General features: G+C 39.2%; 1 protein-coding gene across 1 annotated transcript in view; it reads left to right on the forward strand.

Moving 5' to 3' along the window:
• LOC148400415 (protein TANC1-like) overlaps positions 1-11571 on the forward strand; it is a 42077-nt gene that overhangs the window by 15421 nt on the left and 15085 nt on the right. Inside the window, exons 8-15 of the mRNA XM_088370907.1 lie at positions 2906-3022; positions 3837-4127; positions 5110-5240; positions 5946-6177; positions 7772-7938; positions 9081-9389; positions 10389-10589; positions 11462-11565. Of these exons, the coding sequence (XP_088227033.1) occupies positions 2906-3022; positions 3837-4127; positions 5110-5240; positions 5946-6177; positions 7772-7938; positions 9081-9389; positions 10389-10589; positions 11462-11565 (1552 nt within the window). The remainder of the gene's footprint in view (positions 1-2905; positions 3023-3836; positions 4128-5109; positions 5241-5945; positions 6178-7771; positions 7939-9080; positions 9390-10388; positions 10590-11461; positions 11566-11571) is intronic.

Consider the following 11571-nt stretch of genomic DNA (forward strand, 5'->3'; position numbering starts at 1 on the left):
CAAATGCTTTCCTATAGAAACAGATGGTAGTGCATATGTTTACGTTTACTACAGGTTCTTTTCCAGTTAGCTTTAGAATTGTATTTTTTGCTCAAATTGCTTATTTGTAGCTTGTTGTTTAGTGTTGTGTATTAGGTATTGTTTTGATTTACACAATTTTCAAAATAGTTCAGAGATACACTCCACGTGCATGTTATACAAGTATAATTATTATATCAACATAAATGTAGTCCAAAGGATTAAATAATGTGTACTGTCTAAAAGATAGATTGTGAATAATGTGCACTCGTGGGCGTTGAGTGAGACATGATCGTTTTAGAGTTTTTGAGGGAGACACTCCAGCCCTAATTGCATTACATATTTTTGTAACTTGATTTGGGAGTTGACGGAGGCCAACATTAGCAGTAGCCTGCAGCAAGGCACATAACCTACACAACTACTGATTTGTAAAAAATCGTGATTGGACATTGCTGCAATACAACACAGTCTTTCTGTTAGTGCACCCTAGTCATTCTACTAGTGCGCAGTCTCTTGCTGGTGAGGATAGAGAGAATAATACAACTTAAGCAGGCTTAAAATTCACGTACTATGTACTAGTTCATGTACTTACAATCTTTGCTTTCACGAGTAGAAAATATTTGGCTTAATAGTATGATGGTTTTGTCTCATTAGTAACATAGTTGTCTTACTTTAGTATCATGCTAAACTTGTCAGAAATATCATACAGTAGTAGAGGGCTCCAGTGAGGAAGAAAACATGACTAGTAAGACACATTCATCTGACAAGTGCATGGTGAGGACGAAGTGTATCAGATCAAGGCAACAGAATCAATGCTCAAATGCTTTTTCATAAGTGAATTTCATTGCTGTGAATGGGGCCGCATTGTAAAATCGCTTTGTATAAAGGCTGCCCATTGAGTGATTGGATTCAGTAATAGTTCCAGTCATATCCCCTAAAAAAGGATTTTATTGTGTTGGAGGCCAGTTGTGTTAACTTTAGCAAGTAGCGAATTTTCTACCTTTTCAGACAGCAGCATCAAATTCCAATTGAAGAGCAACCCGGTGCCACATTGCCTGCTCGTGATTCAAGTGTCTTGCTGTGCTTGTGTTATGAGGTTTGATGGGTGCAGGGGCTGAGTTGACCTTTAAATGCGGGGAAGGATCAACAAGAGGTGGCGGGTAATCAGTCACACTGTCATCAGCAGGTGATGAGACGGGAGGCAACCTTGTTGTGGGTGACCAGGGCTGTTGTCAAACTGCTTGAAAACAGAAATGTTTTTTCTGTCTTGCTCACACTGGCTCTTTCACTCTCATTCGTGGTCCACTCAGCAATTTGGCCAAGCAGTCTTTAGCCAGCAAGCTTTCTCATCCCACGCCACACCTCCTTCACACTGTTTCTCCTGTTCACACCTCTTGCTGAAGATGTTGTTTCCATCCTCCATTCTCCCCCTGGATACGTGATCCTCTGCATTCCCATGAAGTCATTGTTGATGACAGATTATTATGAAAGTACATGTAAATTAGCTTCAATATTTGCAAAGGTTTAGTGTGTCCCTCTCAATAAGTGTATGAGGCAATTTGTAATCGTAAAGACACGGTTCCTCAAACAAAAGAAATGCAGCATATGAATACAGTCAACAGCCATTAATCACTCCAAACCCAAGTGCGATAGGTGAAATTCCGTGATAGAAACTGTATAAAACAATTTAAATAACTTTTAAACTGATTGAAAAACACAGCTGTACCCACTGTTTTTACACTCATACTATCAAGAAAAGAGAAACGATAGTATCACACCAAATTGAAGGAAATGAAAACTAGTTGTATTTCTCAAAATAATAAGCTAAATCTGCTTGCTTCAAACTGTACCTCTGACTTGAAATTAACTATAAAAGTGACAGATAAACAAAAGAGAATAAAACATAGTATGTATATTGAAATATGAAAATGTTCAACCTAATCATATCGTCTAACATGTCTGCTAGTTTAACATGGAGGTCAAGTAAAAAAAAAAAAGATTGACAATAATATATTCTTATAAGAGCTATAGCTATATGGATAGATAGATAGATGGATAGATGTATAATTTAACTGTATTTAGTTAACATTTAGTGTGAAACCTCAAAAAATGTCTTAAATACTGTAGAGAAGAAAAGCATGGCTGACCTGTAAACTCAGATGTATGAGTGGGTGGATGGCAAAGGCGGGCGTGGGAGTAAATAACTCGGCTTCTCTTCTAAACATGTTCTTTATTCAATTGATTTATTTCATTATTCAGTGGCTAAAGCAATCCAGAATGGCTAAAGCAATCCAGGTTTTTGCCACAATGTTAAGTAATCAGTGTATATCCAATGTAAATGTTTAATGGCTCTTCAAAATAACTGTACACATGGCCATATCTAAACTTCAGGCAACAAAAGTGGGTGCATGACCGAGTGAAACTGTCTACATTGGGTTCAGTTAGCCATTTTCCCTTCTTCTCTGTCATGGATGTGAGTACTTAATATTACAAGGTCTCAGGGAGGTGTGTTAAATTTGGTCTTCTCACCTTCACCTTCTCTCATGCTGGTCACTGCATGATCAGTATGACACCTCATAGCAATGGACATAAAAATTGCCCATGCTTGAAAATGAGATTTTGTATGTGTTGAAATATGACGGTGTAAAGAAAATTTTCACCAAACTTGTGTCGAATCAGGATGACAAGACATGATGTTACTTGCATATTATTCCCTCCTGACTAGGTAAGGTCACTGAGTCTTTCTCATGCTACAGCAACAAAGATGATTCCTCATGTTTCCATGGGAACAATAATGAAGTCAAGCAATAAATCTTATACGCATGAGCTTTTGCATTTATACAGTTTGTGCCTTTCCTTGATCCTCTCATTATGACTCTCTTGACAGCAACGTGTTCCACTAGATTGGAAGATCTGAGTTATCTGGACAACCAACAGGTTGGCAGGTGCAAGGGCTCCATCCGCAAGTTAAACACACCTGGACGCACAAATGAAGACTCCAAAGGTATTTTATTTGATATCCTTGGGATGTGAGCGTAATGTTAATGTGGCTTTGTGCTGTGTCATCTCCAGCAGTGGCAAGTGATGAAGTACAATTACTTTGGTCCTGTACTTAAGAGGGTTTTGCAGGTATCTGCAGTTTGCCTTTCTGACACCCTTTACTTTTACTCCCTACTTTTGAAAACTGATACCTGTGACATCTAATCCTTCTCAAAATAGCCTTGATACGTTTTCAACCTCCTGACATAAAAAAAAAAAAAAAATAATGCAAATAGAGAGCGGGAATGTCAAACCCACTTGAGATGCTGATTGTTTGCGAACTTAGCTTTCTTTGTTTGGCATTATTGTATATAATTGGTCGTAGCTCACATTTGAAAAAATACACAGTGCTATTTGAACTGCCCAAAGGAATTTTTTAACTTATTGTGCCCTCCTGATTGGTGAAGAGCGGAGTTAATGGGTGAAGAGAAAATTAGTTTATGTTGTCGGCTCGAAGAATGATTTGTCCAAGAGTGACACCCACCAGCATCCGACCTCCCCAATCTGAACAAAAAAACACATTAATTTAAAATGTATTTTAATCAGTGAGCTTGCAGCATTTTGTTAGTTGTAATCAGTTGTTTTGATTGCATTTAGTCAATACTAGGTAGCTAATCAAAATGGATATTTTGTCTATAACTGACATTTTACTTTTACACAAATAAAGGAGATGTATATGCACTACTTTTGAGATTTTTTTTAGCCAATTACCTGTGCACCTGCTTCAATATAGCATGCAGCTACTTTTGCCTTTTCTGCTCATCTCGTAATTTGCCCAGGGAGATTGGGCCATTTCAAGCAAGCCGACATCACGCTGAAACCGCTGCTGTTCGAAGTACCCGGCACCAGTGCGGAAACATCTTTTGTTGGTCGGGATTGGCTTTTCACGCGACTGGATGAGGTTTTGAGGAAAACCAGCAACTGCGAGGGAAGAGGGGCCGTCATCGTGGGAAACGCGGGCTCAGGCAAAACGGCTATCATGTGGCGGTTGGTGGCGCTCAGCTGTCACGGCATGCGCACGCAACACGGAGGGCCCAGCATTCCTCACAGCCCGAGCTCTTCTCCCAAATGTAAGGTTCACATCATTGCTTATCAAGGTGTGAAAGATGAAAAAAAGAAACAATTGTTGACCTAACAACAAAACGAGTATGACTGCAGTATTTCATGTAGCTCTTCTACTGAATCATTGTTAACTTGAGCATGTGGAGCCTAATCCAGTATTGTGGCCTTTGCTTTTCTGTGATGCCCATATAGCCGTTTTAAAAATATCTTGCATCCATTTTTCTTGTGGCAAGAAAAGATATACAGCACTGTTTGGATGATATGCGGTGCAAATGCATAACAACTACAGCGGTGTTCGTTTTTCAGCATCACTGCATTATTCATGGACACCTGCACTATACGTATGTTGTCATTTTGATTTATTTTCAACATGTTTGCAGTTGGTCTGTCATTTCATTAGGAGCCAAGGCCCTTCTGCAACTACCGTTCCGTTGTCTTAGGTGGTTGGACTGCACATTTTTCACACGTGGTTAAATACGTACTAATTAACTGCAGAAATGTGGAAAGCCTTTGAGCATTTATACAAGATCCTTGATATCCACCTCAAAGTGCTGACAAGACTACTGTTTCTAGTGAGGCAAAACGGTGCACTCGTTGACATCTGTATACGACTGAACCTGCCACTTAAGCACCAGATGTTAATCACTGCAACTTTTTAATGTCACTCGTCGTACCAGGAGAGTGCTTCTTAATTATTTTTGTTTCCGCCCCTTCGGAAGAAAAAAAATGTTTTGCCTCCCCCTTACTCCACAGCCTCAACTGCAATTATCATTTGTCTAAAAAATACATAGTATACCTCTACATAACATTGCGTCCTTATTATCATTAAAGACAACAACAAAAAAGAAAATAGTATGTGTGTGGCCACATGTAGTTGTACTACAACAGTTTAATTATAGTGGGCTCTCAACATACTGTACCTGCACTTACACTTGAGACCTCGTCTAATATATAAATAATACTCTAAATGGCACTTTGTGCTCTATTCAGGTGGGGAAAGGCAGCGAAAAACTGCCTCCAAACAAGGCGCTGATGATTCCCAGATCAACCAGAGTGCTGTTACAGGAGCTGCTGGTGGTACAGCACAGAGGAAAGAGCTTGCCAGATGCCTCGCCAACAAGGTACTTTTCAACACCACACGAGTGCTTATATTCGCACATTTGTGAGACAATATTGCCCGACGCAGTCTCCTTTTCTACCCTTACATCAGCGCTGTATGGATTTCACTTAATAGAGCAAGTAAATAGTGTTCCAAGTAATGAGCTGCATGTGCTGACGAAATAAAGGAGGCAGAATTCCCTTGGGTAATTTTCCCCTATCAGAAAGATGTTTACATTATGTGTGTATGGACAGACATGATGTGGTTCAGCTGAGGGGGCAGTACAAAATACTTTGTCATTGTACTTTAAGTAGCAGTTTGCAGTTGCTGTTTTTTATGGACGCAAGATTGAAGCAGTCATTGTTCATTCTACCGTTTGGGTATACAGCTCAAAGTTGACGTGGAAGCTTCTAAATTTACTAACATAGCCTCAATAAGAGTTACCATGGGAACTCATAATACTGCTTGTGATGTAAGGTGTCTCTCAAAAGTCATTATTTATTGGTCCCCAGGCTGAAATTTTCAATGCAATATTAAAAGTTAACACTTTATAATATTGTCTGCTTCTAAAGCATTAACAACACTTTATAAACAATGAACTAATGATGGATATAACATTTACAAATGTTTGTAAATGAGTAAGATATCTGTTAATATTATTTTATATTATGTAAGTTGTTTTGGAGAGGTGACATCATCGACATCTTTAACATCTTTGTTTTGACAGGTGGTCGCTTACCATTTCTGCCAGGCTGACAACACATACACCTGCCTGGTCCCAGAATTCGTTCACAGTGTTGCCGCCTTGTTGGCCAGATCCCCACAGCTCACTCCATACAGGGAGCTGCTGATCCAGGAACCTCATCTCCAGAATATGCTCTCCCTGCGCTCCTGTGTGCAAGACCCCATTGCTGCCTTTCGAAAGGGGGTCCTAGAGCCTATGACCAGCTTGCGCAAGGGTAATAAAGTCTACACAGTCGTAAAAATAAACTACCACTTAAAGTCAAAGGTGTTTGAACGATTATTTAAAGTTTAATCTAGTATCTGAGGTTGCAAAAAAATGTATTTCACACAAAGAAATTTGTATTGAGCAGTAACACCCGCAGTGTGACCGTAGCCTAATTTGGGTCCCAGGAAAGCGAAGCTCGGTCGTTTGCATAAGGCAGGAATAAGTGTTATTTTTGCCCTGGTGTCTCATCAGCATCTCACTGGATTTCAAGGTCGCTCAATACGCTGAGGCAGAGACGGTGGAACACTTTGGCCATATTAGCAAGCTCAGTGTTTTATGATACAGTCAGTCAAGCTGGATTGATGTGTTTATTATAGCCCAGCCCTGCTGAATCCAAACAAAGGAGTCTTGTGTCTCCTCCATCTCTATTAAGCAGGTTAAGGAAAAAATGAAGAGCCCTTGTGCCTCTTGAGAGCATGTGTGTGTCTTCACCTGCTTGTATGGCTCCATTGACAGCTTCGATAATACATAAGATGGATTTCCTGTTTGGGGAGGATAAACAACGATGTCATCCAGCCCTTTTCAGTAGGATATAATCAATAGCTCCACTTTCACCACCTAGACTTGTTGGAAAACAAAGATGCACATATTCAAACGAATATACTAGTTTAAAGTACCGGTACATATAGTCATTCCAGAACCATAGGGCAGTTTTGAAAAAGGTACCAAATGTTTTACGTATGCAGCCAACAAAACATCATATAATTTCTTTCATCCTGTTCAACCATCGACGGTATACTTTTTATGAGGTTTTATTCGTCTTATCATTTTGCTATATTTGGCTCAACCCTTCATATAAATACTCAGGCATAAACATAACACATTTTAAACACATTTAAAAAATTATATTTTCAGCTAGATAAAGAGAGTAAAATTTGATTTAAAAACTAATTCTATACTATATGGCCAAGAAAAAACTTGACTATATAATAAAATAAGAAGAAAAAGGCTATCGAAAAAAAATCCTAATAATATGATTAACAGGTTTGCATTGTTTTTAGTGCGGCTGGAAACATTGAAAAATATGAAAAATTGAAGAGAGGACTTATGTTAGTTCTACCGAGGGTTGGAGCAATTTGTGTGATCTAATTTCTCCCAGGTTATCAAGCTCACTTTTTGTTCTCTTTGCCCAAAAAAGTTTTAGTAACAGGGTTATGAGGAGAGGCAAAACCTCACAGCTTAATTACCACTATTTAAAGCATGTATGATAAAAAAAAAAAAAATGAAAATGAAATGTTTTTTAGAATTACGTGGTAGACGAACTATTAACAAAAATCATCCCTCCAAAATAGCACATTTGACTTCATGTTTGCAATGTAAGTTAGTCATCAAGAAAGCTATTTAAGAGCTATCAAATGTTTTAAATCGTTTTCAGAAATACTTCTGTAGAGTTTCAGTTTGTCTCACAGCAACTATAATTTACTCAATTTAGCACATGTTCTGTATTTTTTGCATGACCCATATCTTAGCTTTGTTTTTCCGTATAGTAGAAACAAGTGGCATGTTATCCCAGGCACTTTATTTGCTTTTCCGCATGTGTTCAGAGCGAAGGCTGCCTGAAGAAGACTACATCATCTTGGTTGACAGTCTCAATGAGGCTGAATTTCATAAACCGGACTACGGGGACACCATAGCCACCTTCATCACCAAGATCGTCTCTAAGTTCCCCGTCTGGCTCAAGCTTGTGGTCACAGTGAGGACGGGCCTGTTGGTGAGTCAGCCATGCAAATCAACCATGCACTCCTCACAAAAAAGTTGAGGACATTGGACTTTCAGGTGAAATTTGAGGACTGTTCTTCATACCATTATCTCTCTACACTCCTCTTTGTTGGATGTTTGACGTACAGTCTCACTGCCATGGTATAGACATTGCATTTGATGCTCAATCTGCTCACTAATCCCAGCAAACAGTGGCTGCATCTGTCAAAAGCCGAAGCCAAAAACTCCAAATGCTGTATGGATTATAGCGTGAACGCATGTCAATACTACGCGGAGTCAGTTGTGAGTCTGCAGTTTGTCAAGCAGCCACTCGGTTACATAATTGAATTAGTGATTTGGAAAGCTCCAAACACATTTGGACGTCCATCACACGTTAGCAGGCATTAAACAATGACGGATAACGATAAAAGACACACGTACAATCCCACCTTCCCTGTCATTCTGAGACCTTGTTGGAGCATTAGTAGTATCTATTCACCCGTATAACATTTCACACATTGTGTTGAACAGTGGCGGCTGGTGGATTTGCTATGTGGGCCTTCAGTGAGGATTTAGCCAATTTAATCCTGCCGCTGTCACATCATAACTCGTGGAAACCAACAAGGATATTAAGGATGCATGCAACTCACAATTATTTTATTAATTGATTAATCTGTCAATTATTTTGTTGATTAATTGATGAATATGACAAAAAAGTTAAAATTTCCATCTCAATTCAAAACTGGGACATTGTTTCAAATTGACAGCACAGAAAACGCACAAATACAAATTATCTATGCAAAAATCATTAATTGCTGTTTTAGTTGATATAACACAATGAGTCGCCTTCTGTGGAGGAAAATAAAAATACTGTTAAGATGAAATTTCTGCAAATTTCAATTAAAAAGATATCTTAATTAGTCGATTCGCAAAAATAATGATCAATTACTTTGATAATCATTTAGTGGTCAATTAATAATTTCACCTCTATTTAAAAAAAAAAAGCAATATAACAGCCAGCAAGGTGTCCAGGCTTAGCGAGTGAGAAGCTGCTGACATGTGTCTCAATGAGTTGATAATAACAACTAAAATTTCGGTAGAAATTGCTTGTAAATGCCGAAAGAAAAATTGTTTTGTTTCGTTTTCTTCTTGCAGGAAATAACCACCCTGCTGCCGTTCTCTGGCATCTCGCTAGACATTCTGCCCGACAGCAGCGATCTGGGAGCTGACCTAAGCGACTACATTCATCACCGGGTGAACGGGAGTGCCCAGATCGCCGCAAACGTCACCACGGCCACAGGCTCGGCACCTGATCTTCTGCTCCTCAGCAAGTTCAGCAGTCACTTGACCACACGCAGCAATGGCTCCATCCTCTACCTCCAGCTGACCCTGGATCTGTTCCACAAGGGGCATCTAGCATTGAAAGGGGGAAACTACCTGGTTGTGCCAGTGTCGCTATCAGAGGTTAGTCAAATGCGAGCGTCCATACTTTTACTTGTTTAATTAAGAAGTTCTTTTACTGTGATTTAGTTATTTTGCTTTAGAGTTTCTTTGTGTGAGAAAGTTTTGGTGAGTTTGAAGCTATTTTGGTGTTAGTAAGGGTTTTTTTTTGTGCAAGACATGACGAGCAGAGTTTTTTTTAGGTGGGTGTGGGATTTTTGTGTGAGAGGGTTTTTTGTGCCAGAGTTTGTTGTTGCATTAGATGTTGTCGATGTGAGAGTTTATTGGATTTTTATGAGAGGGTTTATGGTAAGTCTGAGTTTTTTTTGTTTTATTTGGGAGGGTTTTTTATGACAAAACAATCAATATGCGCTACTCTTGCATTCGTTTGCCGCTCAGGGGAATATGGGCTTAAGCAAAATTCAGTTGTTTTGTCCAATCAAGTTGTCAGCTAAAGTGTGTTGACAACATGCTGTTGAGTGTGCGCCGGAGAACAAATCCCTGAGAGGAAAACACTGTAGGATTCATTCTACAATCTTGTGGAAAAAGTACATTAGCAGAATTAAAGAACACATTTGGTGATGAACAAGGCCCAATGTAGACAGAAACAAAAACAGGCACAGAGCAACACGGGGGTTTGCAAAATGTTTCACACAAACACAAAGTTGATGTCTGTGATCAGAGATGAAAGATTTAGAAAGGGCCCGGAAATAGCTGACTGACGCCTTTTGATGCTGTGTGATGAAGAGTATGAAGGAGAGCAGCAGATGAACAAGGCCTGTATGAAAGCTTTACATGCTTGCCATATTAAGTGATTTTTTTAAAATCATTACTGCATAAATGCTGAACTGATTCTGCCCCCCCTCAAATAATTTTCATGTTATTATTATTCCACAAATTCTTGCTACTTTACTGCTGCCACATTTCCATTTTCCATATTCCTCCAACAAAAATTGCATTCTCAGGTTTTTTGCTTACCTGCTATGTCATCAGTCGTTATTCTAAGACGTCCATCTGTGTTAGGTGTACCTGTTGATGTGCCGCGTGAACTTCCCAGACAAAGACGACTTTGAACGAGTGCTTCCAGTGCTAAATGTGGCACTGGCGTCGCTGCACCCGCTGACGGATGAACAAATGTTCCGGGCGCTCAATGCAGGCAGCATGAGGGGGGAGCTGGAGTGGAAGGACTTTCAGCAGAGATTAGAGAGCCTGGCTGAATTCATGGTGAGACTCTGAGCTGCTCTCGAGGAAAATTTCATTTTGGGGCCATCTATTTCTGCCCAAAATATTGATTTTTGATGATTTATACACCTACTACTACAAACTTGTAGAAGTGTTGCACTACAAGATTGAAGTTGATCTACACAACACTGCATGTTATCATATCATTTTGAGCTACTAAAAGCTATCAAGATAAACCAATACTGTTAACGTGTCATCTGGTTTATTATTATTTGTTTTAATACAACTGGAACAGTAATCAAATCACTTATGCAGTCGATCCCTGCATGTTCATGGTTCGGCACTTGCAGATTTGCATTATCATGGACCCCCCCCTTATTTTCTCAATATTTATTTAATTTGGACGGAGTTTTTTTCTTATCATATCCTCCTTGTTGGTGTCATTGTAAATAGTTTATCAGCAATTTTTGAAGACATTTTTGTGTGAAGATTTTTTTTCCTTCAGTGTATTTAATAATATAATTGTAATATGTGGGTAATATCATTGATGCCTATAATCATATGCAGATTTTATCTATTTGTGGGCCAGCGTGGGCCCTATCCTCAGCAAATAGCGAGAGCAGTATTAAATAAAACTATTGAAAAATGTTCACGTCAAAATGTCAATCTATTTTCTACATAACATACTAGTTTGTATATTAAAGAAACACATCCGCCCCAAGTACAAAAAAATAATAATTTTCTATCTAATGAGTATAACAGTTCACTCCTTATGTTATGATCATATTCAGTAGGCAAGCACCAAGTGCCCGTTACTTACATCTAAAAGGAAGCTGAAATTAAGGGCAAACCCATCTTTTGGGAAGTTGACTAATTAAAATTCAAAAGTTGTTGTGTTTTACACGTGCCGGCAGGTGAAACGCAGAGATGGCACACGCATGCTGTGCCATCCCTCCTTCAGAGAGTGGCTCGTTTGGAGGGCAGATGGAGAAAGCGCTGACTTCCTCTGTGACCCAAGGTTAGA

The sequence above is a fragment of the Syngnathus floridae genome, chromosome 3 (genome assembly GCF_059516105.1).
Source record: "Syngnathus floridae isolate MCC-2025c chromosome 3, RoL_Sflo_1.0, whole genome shotgun sequence".
In the NCBI taxonomy this organism is placed as follows: Eukaryota; Metazoa; Chordata; class Actinopteri; order Syngnathiformes; family Syngnathidae; genus Syngnathus; species Syngnathus floridae.